Here is a 19543-nt window from a genome sequence, read left to right as displayed (position 1 = left end):
ACTATAGGATGCACCTTAAATTAAGCAATTAAAAAAAACATTTTTACCATTTTTATTACTAGATTGCAAAGTCAGACTAAAAAAATTCTTAGTTTATGAAACCAAACTGACCTTTAAATATCCTTGAAAATGATACTGAACTTTCTTCTTCCTCTTTATCGTCATCGTTGTCATCTTCATAAATAAGATGGTCTTCACTGCCCCCGAGAGTGTTATTTATGCCGCACTTCTTAAAGAAATTAATAATATCTTCTCTCACTCTAGACCACGACTATTTTATCCATTGATACACTTATTTCGATTGTTTTAAAGTCGTTTTAAAGCTCAATTCTGCGTCAATTCATGATGGGTTTCACCCATCATGTATTTGTTCCATTCTTCTCTCATATACACTTTAAATGATTTATTTATCAAGACATCAAGAGCTTGCAGTTGTGAAGTACGTCCTCCCGGAATAACAGAAAGCTCTGTATTTCCCTGTCTCAGTTTCTCTTTTACAGAAGTTTTCAAATGGCTACTAAACTGATTTAGCACAAGAAGAGAACTATTCTTCAATAAAGCACCTTTCCTTCTCTCCCACACCCTGTTAATCCATAATTTCATACCAACCTCATACACACAACCCTTGTCATGTACGTGAACAACAATTTCAGATGGTTTTGGTATTGTTTTGAGCTTGAAAATGATCACTGGATTAAGTTTAGCGTCGTCAGCACAACATGAAAGGACAACAATGTAGTTCATTTTTTCATGTCCACTCGTTTCTATAGTTACAGTTTTATCACCTTTCATGACAATAATTCTGTTACTCGGCACATCAAATGTTAGAGGAGTTTCGTCCATATTCGCTATCTAGCTTAGTTCCACAATGGTTTTTTTTCGGCATTGAATAATAAAGCGATAGAAAATTAATATTTTCTCTTCATGCTCTTGTGGAATTTTCTGAGATATTTTGGTTTTGGTTCGCATGCTAAATCCATGACGCTTCATAAACCTGCGACACCAACCAACTCCACCCTTAAAATCTGTTAAGTCCCAGTGTAGCGCTAACTTACGAAAGTGTATTTAAATCATTTTTGCATTAATTCCAATGCCATTTTGAAGGTGTCCTTTTTTAAGTTGTCCATTTCAATACATCAACTTCTAGTTTTCGCCATTTTGCATTCTGTTCTCTTTATTTGCCCATTTAATATTCCTCATTTTTTTCAGCTCTTCTTCATTAGCCCGGCAATCGTGAATGTTTTTTTCTTTTGATAAAGGGCCGAAATGCCACTCCGCTACACTGTTTCCATGTTCTTCTGCATATGCTATTACTTTCAATTTATAGCGCGCATCGTATGAATACCTTTTACGTTTTCCCATTGTGAAACTAACTACGAAGAAAAATATTGTAATGTAAGCGATAACACAAATCACTTTCAATTCAAGTTCACTGGTACCGTAGACTGCAATGACGCATCATAGGCTAGACAATGTTTGTGATGGCGGAGCGGGAGAGAGACAATGTTGCTAGTTGCTGCCAGCTGAATTCAATGTTACTAGATACAGATAGGTTTCCGGCAGCATCGAATATATGGCCATTTCTAAGACTGGCGTGAATTTTAAGTCAAACACTGGACATTTTTATATTAATTTCGAGTGTAAGACGCACCTGAAATTTAGTGGCAATTTTTGAAGAAAAAAATGCGGTCCGTAAAATACGGTATATGTTCACAACCAACAATTAAGAAAATAAAGCTGATGATCGCTTTTCTCAAAAACGTTGTGTACGTAAATATGACAAAAACTTTTCTCTGTCGTGTTAAAGACCAATTCTTCTTCAAAACAAAAATAAGTCAAACAGGATAGTTTTGCTTAAAATAGTCAAATTAGTCTTCCATTTTTTACTTCCGTTTTCTACTGATGAAAAGGAACCCTTCAGAGATGTGTCAGTTGACCCACATATTAAATTACCCATTTTCAATAAAAAAGAAAATACCTACTTTACACGTTAAAAGCAATTAACTGGAAACTTGTTATTCTATGTAATGATCCTTAATACCACATCTGTAACCATAATATGTGTATTAAAACAAAGAGAAAGCGAAGGCTTTTCGAACTCAGTTCTTTAAAATATTTACTGCATCTAATATATTTAACTACTAGAGAAACATTGTTAATTCTGCAAACTTCTGCTTCAAAAATCAACTTAAAATATTACGCTTTCTTAGTTTACTTTATTTTAAATCTTAAAGGAGAGTTATTGTTTTCTATTTGGGATAAAATCCTTTTATTATAGAAATAAATATCAGGAGCACCATATCTTTTGCTATTCTTAATCAACAGTGGATACGTCCTTTTATTTATCTTCCATGTTATGAATATATTTCGTGCGTCAGCAAGTAAGTGCATCAAGTAAAAGATTACTCTCTTAATAACATTTTGCAACAAAGTGTTACTTCACACTAAGTCTGATAACTAACATCTGTGTTTTATGTTGATACAATATATCTATTGCAAAGTTTTTAACACTGTTATTTCTAAAACTATATTTTGCACTCATGCTGATCAAACCTGGATGATGATGGTGAAACTTTCTAAAAATGTGTAGATTGCAATCTTTTTTGTAGCTTTGTCTTTTAATTATATTGAAAACTTTAATGTAGCGTTTTTTAATATTTCGATATTTTTATATTTATACCGTTTTTCTTTAAAAAACAGCGTTAAGAAGCACCGAAACTTTTAAATTAGAAATCCTTTTCGGAGTGAGTTTAAATTTTATCGAACCGTAAATATTTACTTGCACTGAGTTCGCAGTAATTTATATTATATTTGATTAAGAAGAGAAATAAAACACTTGATAATTTTTATACTTCTCGGTTTTAAACGTAATTTTAATAGTTAATTTTAAGCTCTTTTTCAATGTATTAGATTATAATCTGAAGTTTTCATATTGCTACTTATTTTTTGGCTCTTTCTTAACATTACCTTTTTTGGTGTACTTTTTCTTACATTTCGCTGATGTTTTTTAAACCTTTTCTTAGTGCTCTACAGAATATACCTATTCTTGAAATATTGTATAAAACAAAAATTTACCAGATTTAATTTCTGATTTAAAACTATGATAAAGTAGAAGGCTTTAGCATCTTGTAGAGTAAATATTGCTTTTATTTTTTTTCCTTTTTAAATGGTGCACAATTGCTTCTGTTTCTAACTTAATACTTAAAAAAACACATTTACTATTCTGCATATTTGTCGTACATCATTGTTTGCACATTTGATACTCCCAAAGTTTTAAGAACGAAAATATATATTCCTGTATCAATTACATTTTTAATATGAATCATGACCACTATAATATTAAATATGAGTTGTACAAGGTAGACAATAATATATCTTTTTGTGATAAAAATATCATCCCGTAAGCATTCTTAAAAATACTTTAACATATTCTTCTTTCATAAAAAGTTTTGTTTTTCATCTCTGTGTTGCTTCCTACATCGGCAATCCCATAGCACAAGCATGTTGGTAGAGGTAATAATCTTCTTGTTGCGCAAGATGCAAAAAGCCGCTATTTCATTAGCACTTAGATCAACTGCAAAGGAAATTCTGTGAAGATTTTCTGCCATATCAATGCTGTGTTTTGGATACCTCTGTTTACTGAACGCATGCTCCTGGAACGGCTACTTTTGATTCAGTTTTAGCTGAGTTTTGATTTAATACAGATAACGATTAAAATTAGTTCCTATTTTTTGCATATAAATAAAAATCTATTAGCAAGAAGAACCCGATGTATGAATAACAAAAATAAGGACTGACATAAAAAAAATTATTATAATATTATCAAAGAACCTAGCTTCAGTTTGTTTAATAGTGATAATATGACTCAAATTTCTATCAAATTTATGCAAATTTTTACTTTTGTTTCTGTCTCTTATTTCAACATTTAACTAGGTGAAATTTTCTTTCTCCCAAAAAAACTTCAGCTTTTGTCTTCGTCATATTTTAAATCTGTGTAAAATACGATTGCGTAAAAATATATTGTGGCTGATCGGGGATGTATATAGTTATAGCTAATTCTTAGTAAAAGGAGTTATAAAATAGTATTGAGATGAATATCCTTTACTGAATAACTATTACAAGATAAGCATATTTTTTCAACACAATAAAACGTAGCTTTAAAAATATTATTATAAGTAAAATAATTTTAAGAGATAAACTTAATTAAATAATTTTAATCAAGCATCTTGTGAATCTGTGTGTGGTGCCTTAAAAGTTTCGCTGAATAGTAGCTTTGGATAGGTCGTCACCAGTTTAATGTGGACAATGGCATGATGCATAGATTTGCTGTTACAATTTTAGTACTGTCGTTACTATTCATATACATTTTAATTGATACAGAGCATTTTATAGTTTTAAAACACCGGAAGAAACTTTTATGTGACATGAGCTCTTGAATTTTAAATACATTCCACAGATCATCACCCAAATTACAAATTGTATTATTTTATTCGTAAGTCCAACGCTTTTAATAGCTTTTGTAATGCTGTAATTTTACGCGATAGCATTCCTAGTCATAACGTGGCAGTAAATCACGTACAGGGAAGGAACTTTGACCGAAATAACTTACAAGAATTCTCATTTTATTTCTTACCTTAACGATCAGCAGCGTCCAACAGCAAAGAAGTCATTAAAACAAAGATAAAAGAAAACTGGGAAGAAACAGTGAGATGAGTATCGAATGCCCCTAAGCCTGGAAAAACGGTTGCACTTTCACCAAAAGCTGCCTCTGGCGTCAAAAGAAATGAAGATTCTTTTCATGCAGTTCGTTCCACTTTCTAATTTCGTTGTCGACTGAAACAAGGAAACATTGTTGCCCGTGGCATCAGATGTGATCACAGGCTTTGTTTGAAGTTTGACCACGTACACTGCGAAGTGATTGCGCCCACTGTACTTGTTGGCCAAAGAAAAGGGTGTCGAAGTGTTTTTAAAAGATCGAATTTGGCAACAATGTTTGTTTTGTTCTACTATGGACAATAAAAAACCAGGAAGCAAACCCATTTGAATTTTTTAAAAAAACTGCCCATGCTAATAGCCATATTTGTTTAATACTTTGAGAGTCCAGAAACAGAGAGGTTACACAGGGAAAATGTTGAAAAAAGGAAACAAAACAAAGAAGATTATGGAAGGAAAATAATCTTTAAAGAATTAGAGCAGTTCGTTTTGGGCTGAACGAGATAAATATTACACGATAAATAACTGCGCTATAAAATTTCACATGAAATCTGTCATTAGTTAATATGTAGCAAAAGGTTCATTGTTTCGTAATTTATGAAGGCAAAATGTTTCTCCAACAATTTATTTTCTTTTAAAGCATGAAATTTAATACTCTACTAAACAATGATTAACTATGAAGCCCATGAAGTAATTGGAAAAGTATTTGATGCTTATAATTATCACTAGTTAACATGAGTGCAAGTTCTCAAACGAGAAATAAAAACTTACGCAATGCTACGCTCAAGCCGCCCTTCAATCAAATCAAAAGCTATATAAAGTATTAATAAGAAACTCAAAAGTAGTTTGATTCAGTAGACGCTCAGATTATGAAACTGTAGAATTATTATTATTTTGTATAACTAGTTACTTTATAGTTTAAAACGTATTTAAGCTGAGATTTTTCAGATTGCAAGACAGAGCTTGTTTCTGCCTCTCAAGGCAACGTTAGCAGGTTTCGCTATCTCTGATAAGGTTGTAATTCTTCGACGTTGCGTGTAGCTGCAGATATTCGAATTGTTACTCCGGTAAGAAGTTTGACCCAGCTTCGCGTTAAATCAGTTTGTGTATTCTCTGGCAGTAGTCAGACCTAGTTTATGCTACCAAAAACACCAAACCCTATAAAAATGATCATGCTATTACATTGTCTAATAGATAACATTTGATGCTCGAATTTGGAATAGGGCGTAGAAATTTAATCTCTTTTGCAAACCGCAACCTTGATCTTTCAGTCTTCTGCAAACTTGTTTGAAGCTATTTGTTTTGGATAGGTGCCATCCAGTCTTGGCACATAACATTTATCTACAAAAATTATTGCATCATCAATTACAGAAATCTTCTACTGGGTAAAATTCCTTACTAGAAAAGTGTGTCCTTTTGGAATTTTTACTTAATGTTTTGAAAAGTTTCTAATTTGTCATTCTTTACCCCCAATGAAATGAATTCTTTTTCTTTTATAAAAGCCAATTTTAATTTTTTTTGTCTGTTCAGGGTCATACCGAAAAACAAAGAAAGAGAAGACTGACCCAGTCTTTGTTGTTAATCTTATGTATTAATTGACTCATCAGTTTAGCACCAACTAATTTTTTAACCAGCACTCCTTTTATATGTTTTTATTATTCCAGAATTGACTAGATTTTATTGGCATCTCTCGCTTTGTATCGAAGTTATAATTATTACTGATTCCATATAATGTGCGCTTTTTAAAGCTCAGTTACACATCAAAGAGATCTAAGGGTCATTGGGATCTGTACTTTCTTTTGTGATATACTTTCATTTTATTTATTGCAGCTAATGGAAGCCCAAGTGTTTGAATCTCTTGCCTTCTTCTACCTACATAAAATTTATATGACTTATTACTTGGTTCTCTTAGAACTCTTTATTATGTTTCGTCGCACAATATATTAAATTTTTTTTATTCAAAATTTGTAACTCTTGTAATAGTCACTAATATTATCAGGAGCATTTTTGTAATGAAATTCTATTCTAAAATGTTTTATTAGTTGTATAAATGTTTGTATAATGTTGTCATGTGTTGAATCGCAATTTTTATCCCTTAAAACGAAAGAAATGAATATAACATTCTTCATTTTATTATCTGATGTTCAGGATATTGAATCAGCGGAATGGTCCCGTTATTCTATTTCTATTTTTGTTGTTTTCTTGCATGAATTAGGGCATTATGGATAATTTCTTTCCCACAAGAAAATAACTTAGTGGAGTATGATTAGCGTTTCACTTCACTGGATTATGAAATAAATTACTCAAATACACACGCGATGAAACGCATGAATTCTCTCTAAACTATTAATGATGACATTGCTTATAAATTTTAGTTGAGGTGCAGTTATACATGTGTAACTGACAATTGAGATGTACACTAGAGCACTAATACGAAAGTCGAGCTGGGTGTAATGCTCAATGCGTTTAACCTAAATGTGATGGCTTCACACCCCCACTAGCTAGAGTAACTTTCCTTGTTCGTGGACATAATAACTTGACTTCGAAGAATCATCGATATAAATTTAAATTAACATAGTAACTTTGGATTTTGAAGCATCGTCGATATAAATTAAAAGCTATAAAGTACTTTCGGACATCAAATACTTTCGGACTGAAGGATGTAAAGCAGGCTGCGTTGTTAAAGATTCAGACACGTGAATGAAAGTCAGCATCTGCCACGGTAATGCGCGAAGATAGTGAAAAGGACTAAAATTAATAATTTAAAGTTAGATAAACTTCCACAAATAGTGAGTGGAAGGCCACTCATAGTAATCACTAATGGCAAAACTCGTATGATAAATTATATAATTTGCAGTATTTTAGTAGATGCACAGTAGCCGGACTGACCTAAGTTTTGTATTGTGGAAAAGTATACGTGGATAAGACATAACACTTCCTTCATAATAAGTAAAAGTTTTGTTAAGAATTGGAATAACTGTAATTGATTCCTATATGTAACTTCAACCGTATCCGCCTCTTATATGTAACTTTAACCATATGTACCTTCCAGTAATTTCGAGAAATGAAAGGTACTGAACATTTTTTGACGGCCGGGGTAAAACATATACAAGACCGGAGAAAGCGTCCGTTTTTTAGTTCAGAGTACTGAGAGATCTCCATGCGAGCTACGTGCGCTTTGCATTGCGTTGTGTTTAACGCTCTTGATAGTTTCAAGCGATAACTACTGACTGTGCTCTGTCATACTGAGAAGAGCTGTACGAGTACTTTTGCGGAAAATTCCAGAACTGTAGAGTTAATTCTAGAATATTTGTTGGGGAATATTTCAAATTTGTGGGCCATTTAATTGTGTTGTATTACATTATTCTAGCACGGCACATATTATTATATTAACGGACTACACTGCATAAGATCTTTAATTTATCAATCACGCTGCGTAACAAATAGCCGTTATCAGAATGCCGCTATTCGGATGATGTGATATTTTAGATTTATCTTTTTGTATTCTAATAAACTCAGTGATTTAAAAATAATAAATATCTTGTATTTCTTTATAAATTATGCTTTCATTTTATTTTGATAATATATAATTGACCTAATATATGATACCTATAACTGGTAGAATAATTTACAGTATATCTAATTGGAAAATCTACTGAATGTTTCCTTATTGCTGCAATTAATAAAACATGTTTCTAACATTATATATTCCGTAACTCACTGCAGAATACTTTTTCCTTTCTTTTCGCTCAGCACGAAACTTATAACTTAAAATTAAGCTTATAAATGATACTGTATGATATAATTTAATAAAGTTTTATGCAAAGTGGTCCAGCTAAGCATGTACAAATTTCTGGTAGGGATAGGTTGCATGAAGTTGAACCAAAATCATATAACAGTGCAGGGTCAGAAATAGTAGCTTCTTTTGCTATTGCACAGAGTGAACGAGAAATGAAACAGCAGCGAGTAAGAAAGCAAAAAGTTTTGTAACTCACAAGACTTTTGCGAAATATATTTTGGTTTCAGAAGCTGTTCAAAATTGTGACTATAAATTATAACACACTCTTAACTTTATAGGCGCATGGAATCATTTGTATTTTCAAAAATTCTTAGCATGTCTCGGACTTCCCAAACAACTACAGATATATGTATGTTACAAGTTCCTTACCACTTTTATGGAAGATGTTGTACACCAATCCTTTAATGTTGTTGCAGAAATAAAAGACATGTTACATTCGATGGTGTTTTTTTTTTGGGGGGGTTACAAATGGCTGTATCCTGAAAGAACATACGAGCAGTACAGCGTTTAATTATGGTTTATAAATAATGAGAAAGAGAAAGTAGGTATTCTGAATATGAATATCAAAAATAGATGCTTTTGATGAGTTATGCGAATTCAAGTTTCATTAGAAACACAAACGGATGCGTGATCTCATCGTTCAATTGCTGTAGTTTCATCTTAGATCCTGTTATCAATAATTGAATAGTCTAACTATACCCATTTCTCTACACAAACGTACAGAATCTACATCCAGATGACTTTCAGGGACGACTGGCTTTATTGAATGGCTGTTGTAACAACATGAAGCCAATAATGCTTTCATTGCACATATCTTATGGACTAATGAAGCATGTTTCGCACATGACTGGGTCTTCAATAATAACAATAGCCATATTTTGTCAGATTCCAGTCCTCATGCTATCCGCCCATAGAGACATCAAGTCTGCTGGTATGTAAAATGTGTGGGCCAGCCTACTAGGACAATCGCATCACTGGACCAACGGCAGTAGATATGGTCTGCTTATATGATCTGCCTGAACCACGAGACATTCATACTTAGTATTTCTCCGTGATGTGTTAACCGATTCCCTAGATGATTTACCCTTCGTTTGCAATACATGGCCTATGGTTCTAGCATAATGGAGCTCCAGCGCATTTCAGCACTCCTATAATGATTGGCTGGATATGGAGTATACAGGCCATTAGATTGGACGTGGGGGTCTATTTTTATAGCTGCCATGATCACCAGATCTGATACTTTTTGATTTCTTCCTATGGGACCATCTTAGAGAAATTGGTCTATCGAGACATTGTTACTGCAGGTATTTCTTTCCACTGGCCAGAAGCCTACACGCATGCTACAAGATCAAATAAACATATTACGAAATTCATATTCACAATAGATTCAATTCGAACTTGTTACAACAGAAAGTGACTTAACTGTTCCTCTTCATGCTGCGTGTACTTTGGTGGACACCACGCTGCCGCAACGTGTGCAGTCAGTAATTTCTCGGCGCGCGCACGCTTGCCTCAGTAATATGCGGGGTGAACAATTTGAACATCTTCTTATGTAAATATATGCAAATACTGATGCTCATGTTTTTTTTTTTTTTTTTCATTTCACCAGATATGACGTCATATTTTTCTTTCGCATTTATCTCCAAAACGATGGGTCGTATAGGCAGAGTTCTTTCCACATTTTTTTTTGCATTCCAAGCAAGGAATCTGCCTGTACAGAGTTTAAGCGGTCTTGGTAGGATACTTTGTAGTATGTTAATTTGAAGGCAAAGAACTGAAATTGTTTTATATAAAAGAGTAGATTTACTAAAAGTAATAATCTCTTCTTATCTCTTACAATTTATAGGAATATTTGTCTTCTCTGTACATTTTTCACAAGAAGGCAAAATAATACTGTTGTTGTGATAAAGAACTTGTTTGAAATGTTGAACATGCCAGTATCTTACTCTTTTACACAGATACCCGTAAGAGAAGCATCGAATGTTGCAAGACTCCAGTGGATAGGAGGCACTACAATTGCTACCCAGTTGACATTCCTCAAGACGATCCTTTTTACAAATTCTTTGACCGCCGATGCATGAATTTCGCTAGATCTTTGGCTGGCTTACAACCTGGATGCAGACTTGGTGAGTAATTCTCCATTTTTAATTATAATTTCTAAAAACTTACGAAAACTTAAAATGTTAATAACAAAAATTCTAGATATTCTGTTGCTAATTCTAGTATGCTAGAGGTGGAAGAATGCTTTATATGTTGCCATGTGAAAATACCCAAATTCCATTCTATTTTTGCATAGTTCAGTATTAAAAAAGGTAAAGGAATAGTCGGCATGTTAGCATTCCACAACAAAAAAATTCAGTTTTTTTTCATAAATTCTTATGTTGCGAAGAATAGGTGGCATGTTACCGCTCTAAAACAGTAAAGTTCGGCATCTTGCTTTTTATAATAAAAACCCATATAATTTTTCTTGCAAATTCCAGCGTAATGAAAACACACAAAAAAATTGCATTTTATAACAAAAAAAAAAAATATTTAGTCCGTAATCAAAACGCAGAAAGATAGTAATTAAGCAATTATCTTATGAGCATGGAAATTGTTAAATAAGTGCCTTCTGCAAAGTTCCATACGATGAAGTAATTTTCTTGCAAAAATGGTTATGGCGTTCCTAAATTTTTAATCGAATTAATAAATTTTGGGCAACTGTTCCTAATTTGCTATAGAGAAAGATAAAACCATTTTCCATGTTTTCAGACTATACCAATAAAAATTAAATTATAATTTAATTTTATGCATATGGTCTGAAAAAATTTAAGAAATAGCATTCAATTTGATACTATAAATTGAGTATTGTAAATTTTTACAGTTAGCCATATTTTGTATATAACTGTATAAATTGCCAATAAGTTTAAATTTTTATGCGCAAATGCAGTGAAATAGCGTCAAAAATACCACCTTAAATTTCAGACGATTTTTCTTATTTCTATAGTTTTAGAGGAAAAAAGTTAACACGCAGTCAACTTTTTCTCCCCTACTCTCATTACGCAAGCAGGTGGTTAACTACTTGGCAGCTATCATCTATTGTTAACAATGTAATAGACGTATATAAAATTGTGGAGCGCTTATCAGCACCCCTGGTTTTGTATCAATCAAAAAATATGTCTTTATAGTTTAGTCGTCAAGAAATAAAGCTATGTTATGATTATTCCTTTATTTCTATTTTTCCAAAATTCCATCCGACGCAATCTGCATGTCTGCCGCATCTATCACCACTCCGGCCATGACTGCACAGTTAACTGATGCCTTCTCTCATTCACAACTAAATGATTACATATACATGCAGTGAAACCTCATTTATAGTAGTTAATAAATGTAATAACTTTAAATACATAATTTTTAAATAGCAAAAGCAGTAATATAATGTATTTAAATATTATATTTTAAAAACAAAGTGACTGGAAATTGCACAGTATCTAGAGAAACTGAAACAAAAAGTAACTAACCTTTGAAATTATTTAAGATTTATGAATTACTCTTTATTTGTTTCTGAATAGGTCCTCGCTGGCAAATCAATGCCATTTCCGCCTATATCGACGGCAATTTCATCTATGGAAGCAACGAAGAGGTTGCCTCCAGGCTCAGAGAATTCAAAGGAGGTAAGAATTCATATACTTTTAAATTTACTATGATTAGATATTAAAATATATTTAGTTTTCTAAGTATCGGAGTCATATCTCTGTCTCATAATGTGAAGAATGTGATTATTACTTACTATAAAAATGAGAGGGAGTAAAATTTTCTTGGCGGCCAAAGCAAAAATGTTACATTATTTAGCACTTAGATAGTAACTCCTACCTGGAAATTTTGTTGGTTGCAAGATGTATTGAAAACTTGCCAATCAACTTTTGCCTCCTTATTGCATTTATGCCCACCTCTCTTGTACGGTTAAACAGACGCTCAATATTGTTCTGTTTGCTTCAACGAACTCCACCCTTCTGTTTGTTGAGCATTTGTTATTTTCTTAATAGGTCTCTGAGATTTTCGGGATAACAGACCGGAAGTTATCTATTTTTTTTTTTCAGAGTCACGGCATATTACCGAACAATCGAGAAAGTTCTAATTCTCATACAATGAAATTACATGTCATTAACGAAAATATACTGTTGAAGTGCAGTATTAAAAAATGAAAACAAAAGGTTACAAAACTGATTTGAAAGAAGCCGGATACCATTTATTGGAGCCGTTCGATAAATATTGGTGCAATAAGTTAATCTCATTTTGCCAGAAACAACTCAACGATAAAAATGTTATTGATTGGAAAATTATCTTCGAACATTTTTATTACCCAAATAGCGGGAAAATCAAATTTCCTGGTATTCAACTCCGCAACTGAAGTCTTCGGTTTCAGACTGTATCCGTTTCTTCCAAACTAACCGATGGTCTCAGTAGCAATTAACACGCAAGTACAGATTATTTAGTGTGTTGAATTAATCACGTGATTAGTGCTATTTTTCGACAACGTAAGAATTTAATTGAAATACTGGCCATTACATCAATGGTCAAAAATGAGAACAACTATTATTTTTTGCACAGGACTTTAACGGACAAGCTTCTAATCAGAACCGCTTATGCGAGATTTGGAATACCTGACCATCAGTGAATATCTAAATTTTATACCAAGGTATACACAGCCAGAAATGAACTTGAGGGTACCAGAACGGTCTCTGTCGCGTCCGAAAAGACCACAGTAAAAGCACATTTCTAGCCCCTGCGGACGCAGCCAATTTCTCCCGATGTATAAAAGGGACAAAATAGTCTTATTCCAAAAACACTTTAACAATTTTATTCCTGATTTAAACCGAAACGAAATAGTTGATGACCACCCTTCTCTTATTTCTTTTTCCAGCCCCTTGTATCATGGAGGTAGGAAGTAAGAGGAGAGGCTTTAACTGGTTTTTCCCCATTCACTGCTATGAAGCAGTGGCGATCCCTTCGTGGAAACCAAAACATTCAGTGGCTTACCATTAAGATCAATGGGGTTTGACATGATCGGATGTAATTTGGTAATTACGTCGTAAATATACGTATAAATGTATATATTTTCTTTTTCTACAATATTTCAAATATGTGAAAACAATGCATTTTTTAACAACATTTCATTCTCAACGGAATTAAATGCTATACGTTTTCCAGAACAGTTTAATTTAAATCAAATATTTTCACAAGTTTTTCGTTAATTATGTTAGAAACAAATTTTAAGGTAATTCGATTTTATTCGATTAAGGATTACAAAAATTAAGATCAAAATTTATTGTATTATTAAAATTAAAATTACACATGATTTCTTTTCTATTTACAGAGCTTCCTCCTAAAATAATTTCTCAAATATGAGATGATTTTTTTAGCTTCTGAGGTATCTTTTAAATCGAAAATCTGAGTCAATTTATAATAATGCTTTGTTCGGTTCATTTCAAACTGGAGCACCTTTTATTTTAATAGTGAAATATATTAAATATTGGTGTTGATTTCCACGTACTTAACTTTCTATAAATCATTCTGAAAGGGAATTAAAAAAAGGATTCTTTTTTTTTTTCCACAACTTTCTGAAATTTACAAATACCTGAAATTTTCATACTGCCAGGTAATTGAGAAAGTAAGTAAGAATTCAGAAAGTGTAAACCCACAGTGTTTATTTTCAGTTATACAACAATAAAATGATAAAATGTGAATGACAAAACATGTATTTTTTAAAACATTTTGATGTGTGGAACATGAAATAAAAGCAAATACTCTATCAAGGGTATAGAAAGACTTATGCAATTTTAAAAGCGCCTCAAAATCGCTGTTGCGAATTATTGTAAAATAACCAAGATGTGATTTTGGCTTAGATGTACGTAAACTATAAAATTTTCTATTATCCATCCAACAATAAATGCTTATTTTGTGCGGAAGTGTCCCGCTTTTCGATTTGTATGGAACTGTCGTGTGTGGAAATACTATCAAATTGCTGTCAAGGAAGCTCTGGATGTAAACAAAAAACACCCCATCCCAAAGCCTGGGAGCAGCGCTTCACCCGTAGTGCGGAGTTGGCCCCTTCTTCTCTTCTTACATCCATGCCTTGTACTAACGTAAAGCAGGGTAAGTTTATGACACTTTGTAAGGATCTTAAGTTTTACTAACGTTTATTTTATTTTAAATCTTTACTATCACTTCTTATTTTCTACTTCCGGCCAGAATTATAAGCGTTAAGGATTTTATGCAAAGTTTGTCTGGCGAACGCCAAGTATTTAAGTGTGGCCTTTTTGCCAAGCGAAAGGGAGGAAGCAGTGAGTTCGAAGCAGGCCGCTTACCTTAGAAGTTACGCAGTTGCTATTTGCCTTCCAGGCCAGAGGTTTTAATCCTCTTAATAAATTAAACGTATTGTAGTGTTCACAGTCTCTGTGCTACATACGCTTCCTGTTATTATAAGGCCAATCTTCCACGTGTGTTATTCTAAAGTTAAATTAGAGTTTAGTTTTATTTTTTATACCTTTTACGTTAGACCCCGAGTGGAGGGTCATTGTATTCCGAAGTACGGAAGTCATTGTATATAAAGAAAAATAAAGGGTTTTGTATACCCTTCGTCTGTATCCTGTCTACTTACTACAATTAGTGAACATAGCTTTAGTAAGCTCTCTGTTCCTAGTCAGGTCATTGTATGTTTCCGAAGAAGGTTAGAAGAAACATTGAACCTGATAGTGGCGCCCGACGAAGAATAACCATGGCCAAATTTCAAGAAGAACCTGTGCTGCCTGCAGAAACGGCTCAGAATCCAGAAATGCCAGCTGCCGCCCTGGAAGGATTTGGGTACATCGTCCAGACCATGCGCGCTTCGATGAAACCAGAAGCAACGTTTAATGGAAACTCACCGGTAACCAGTTTTTTGGAAAAATTGGATGACCACTTCATGCTCTACCCCGTGCACGAGTTTCAAAAAGTTACCTTAGCTACCAGCGCTTTGAGGGGCCAAGCGCTTAACTGGTTCAAATGTATCGGCAGAAGTCTCTTGGGTCAAGCAGGAAGTCCCACCTATACTTATGAAAATTTCAAGACTGCCCTACTAAAAGCCTTCCCTGTTGTAAGGGATCGTGCGAAATTAGAAACGGAACTTTTTAGCATATATCAACAAAGAATCGAAAACCTGTCGAGCTTTATTTTAAGAAAAATTCACGTTTTCAAGCTCTTGTATGGAAACCGTCCGGATCCTGAAATAATTCAAGTGATTTTGCCGAGGTTACTACCCCAAGTGCAAGACTTTATTGAATTAAGAAATCCCACTACACTGGAAAAGTTATTTGAGCTAGCAATCCAGTTTGAAAGTAGAAGAACGGCGGACGTCGAAAGAAGACGCCAATATCAACAGCGAAACCAATTTGGTACGCCAAGACTACAACAAACTCAAGCATACGGCTACGGAGAAAAAGCGAATCAGTGGGCAAGGAAACCCGAGCATTCAAAAACAGCCGGCGAACGTCGACAGTTCAATAGCAACCCAGGAAAAAAGTCTCAAGGCCAGGGGAAAAAGAAGGAAAGCACCGAAAGAAAAAATAATTTAAACTAAAACGGATTTCTGCTGACGAGAGGGTGCGGAAATCTGAAGGCCACGAAAACCCCTCTTCCTTCAAGTTAAATACAGTAATGGTGAAAAATTTGACTCTTCCGAAGATTGAAGTGTTGGTAAATAATATCCCGGCCACCGCACTCCTGGATACCGGCGCGCAGTGTTCCTGTGTGGCAGAAGTCTTTTTTAGAAAGTATTTTCGCAAATACCGCATATATAATGCGGATAATACGACAGTATTAGCGGCGCAAGGAAAAGAATGTAAGTGCGTAGGTAAAGTACCTTTATATATCCGTATCAAGGACGAACAAGTAAAGGTGATGTTTTTTATAGTAAAGAATTTGCAAGCACATTTAATCCTAGGAATAGACTTTCTTTCAGACGCACAATCTACACTGGATTTTAATGAAGCGTCCCTTAGGCTGACAATGAAACCAGTGCGTGTAGAAAAGGTTGAACCGCCAAGGTTAAATCTTGACCACCTGCCTAATGACGAGCAAGATAGAATCCGACAAGTGGTAAGTGAATTTGCTTCCTTATTTAGTGATATTCCAGGAATTACTCAGGTTACTAACCATAGTATTGACACCGGAGATGCATTGCCGGTTCGTCAAAAACCATACCGGTATGATAAGAATAAGGAAAAAATTATAGAATGGCATATTACCGATATGCTACGTAAAAATATCATAACGCCCATCTCAAGTAGTTATGCTAGCCCGGTGGTTCTATGTAAGAAAAATAATGATTATCCTTTGGAGCATCCAAAAAGGTGGAGATTCGCTATTGATTACCGTAAATTAAATTCCATAACGAAATATCCGGTATATCCGTTACCGATCATAGAAGAAATTTTAAGGAACATAAAATCAACCAAATTTATGACGACTTTAGACTTAACGAATGGTTATTTTCAAATAGGGGTCAGGCCTGAGGACGTGCCTAAGACTGCTTTTATAACCAAGTCTGGCACTTATGCATTTTTGCGTATGCCGTTTGGCCTTTCTGGGGCCCCAACAACATTTCAGCGATGCATGGACATTGTGTTAAGATCTGTTCTTGGAAAGTCCACATTTATCTATTTAGATGATATCATTATTACTAGTGATAATCTCGACCAACATATACAGGATTTAAGACAGGTGTTTTCTTTATTAAATGAGGCCGGTCTAAAAGTTAATGTCGAAAAGTGCAAATTTGCAGCCCCTGAATTAAAATATTTAGGTTACAATATATCGCAAAAAGGGATCGAGACAGATGAATCAAAAATAATCGCTGTACAAAAGTATCCGACTCCAAACACGGCAAAGAAGCTCTCTTCTTTTCTAGGACTTTGTTCATATTATAGGTCCTTTATAAAAGATTTTGCGGCTATCGCTGAGCCATTGTTAAAATTAAAAAGGAAAAAGGCAAGATTCTCGTGGACGGCCGAAGCCAATAGTGCTTTCGAAAAATTAAAACAAGCATTAACGCAAGCCCCTGTGTTGAAATTTCCTGAAAAGGATGAAAATTTAGAAATTTCAGCGGATGCTTCGGATTATGCGGTAGGAGCGGTACTTTCGCAAAATCAGCAGCCCGTGGCATTTTTTAGCCGAACTTTAAATCAAACACAAAGAAACTATTCCGCGACCGAGAGAGAGGCACTTGCAGTTCTGTTAGCAGTGCAAAAGTTCCGAGTCTATTTTGGAAAGGCGCCGATAACAGTATATTCTGATCATGAGGCGGTAACTAGATTGTACTCAGGGAAAAATTTATCCCCAAGGTTAATAAGATGGGCACTCAAGCTGCAAGAATATAATCTGGTAATCAAGCATACCCCCGGAAAGGAAAATATCGTAGCAGATGCCCTATCACGAATTAAATTAGACGAACAGGGTAATACCGTAAAAGTTGCAATGCTTACAGCGTGTACAATAAATTCCCGAGAAACTGTAATAACCGAACTGGGTAAGGATCCTGAGTTTGGAAGTATTTATGAGTATTTGAAGGATCCTGAAAATTTTAGCCACCAAGATATTGTGGCGATAAGAAATAGGGCGGCCCATTACGAACTAATAGATGGTCTATTATTTTATACAAAAACTACGAATTCCAACAACGAATTTCGACCTGTTATCCCAGCTAGTCTTAGATTAAATATCCTGCAAGAGCTCCATGACAGCCCTTTAGCTTCTCATGCTGGTATTCGAAAAACTATCCAACGCGTACGCGAGGCAGTCTACTTTCCTGAACTGCAAACGTTAACAAGGGCGTATGTCCAGTCCTGCCCAACATGTCAAGCCGTTAATTATATTAATTTCCGCCCGGCCGGGTTTCTAAATAGTATTCAATCCGAATTTCCAAATGAAATAATTGGCATCGATTTATTGGGTCCTTTCCCAAAAAGTCAGTTAAATAAAAGTCGCTATCTCCTTGTTATGGTTGATCATTTTAGTAAATGGACCGAAATTGTTCCCTTAAAACGAGCCTCCGCGAAATTAGTTACTGATTCTATTTTAAATAAATATATTTTAAAATACGGGGCGCCCCTAAAAGTTATATCGGATAATGGTCCTCAATTTGTAAGTAATATATTTGAAGACATGTGCCAAAAACTGGGCATACGTCATTTAAAAATGGTCCCGTATCGGCCGCAATCAAATATAGCGGAACGGGTCAACAGAAATATAGTGAAAATTATCCGTAGTTATGTTAAAAATTTTCATAAAAGCTGGGATAACTATGTCAATGAATTTGCTTTCGCCCTTAGGACCGCAAAACATGATACAACGGGAAAAACTCCTGCTGAGTTATTTCTAGGCAGAAAGATTATAACACCGTTAGATAAATTATTTTATGTGCAACAAAGAGCCCCAGAATTTAAAATGGGTGATATAGAAAAACTATTAAAAGAAGCAAAAAAGAATACGGAAGTAGCACAAAGAAAACAGAAGTTATATTACGATCTGAAACGACGGGGAGTAACTTATAAAGTAGGGGATGAAGTTTTAAAAATTAAGCATTCACTTTCTTCAGTACCAGAAGATAAAACTGCCAAATTTTTTCCACGATTTGAAGGACCATATGTTATAGAAAAAATAACTCACGCTGTTGTAGTGTTAAAGGCCAGAAATGGTGAAACCTGTTCCGCAAATATTGATCAAATTAAGCCCTACTTCGATCGTAATAAAATGCAAATCTTTTCAGATCTTTTGCAGGATCCGGCACGGCAGACACCGCAGGTACAAGTTCCAGAGGTGGGAAAACGACAAGTACAAGGGCAAGCCAATGAGAGACAGAAGCAAGTGAAAAGAAATTTGCCCCGCGGAAAAATTGAAGGTAAAAAGAAAAAGGAGCCGTTCCACCGTCCAGAAAACAGAGTTCACGAACACCCCCAGAATGAAGAAGGCAGAAGGACGACGTATGTGAAGAGGACCAGGAGAAAGGACGGCAAC

General features: G+C 34.4%; 1 protein-coding gene across 1 annotated transcript in view; it reads left to right on the top strand.

Annotated features, from left to right (window-relative positions):
- Window positions 1-19543, top strand: part of LOC118181632 (peroxidase-like) — a 156910-nt gene that overhangs the window by 112904 nt on the left and 24463 nt on the right. Inside the window, exons 7-8 of the mRNA XM_085820535.1 lie at window positions 10471-10638; window positions 12064-12165. Coding sequence (XP_085676661.1) covers window positions 10471-10638; window positions 12064-12165 — 270 coding nt within the window. The remainder of the gene's footprint in view (window positions 1-10470; window positions 10639-12063; window positions 12166-19543) is intronic.

This window comes from Stegodyphus dumicola, chromosome 7, assembly GCF_044657685.1.
Source record: "Stegodyphus dumicola isolate Sdum_Otavi_A_Nest chromosome 7, ASM4465768v1".
Lineage (NCBI taxonomy): Eukaryota > Metazoa > Arthropoda > Arachnida > Araneae > Eresidae > Stegodyphus > Stegodyphus dumicola.
The sequence above is the reverse complement of the archived record's forward strand: the minus strand, read 5'-3'. Positions and strand labels throughout refer to the sequence as shown.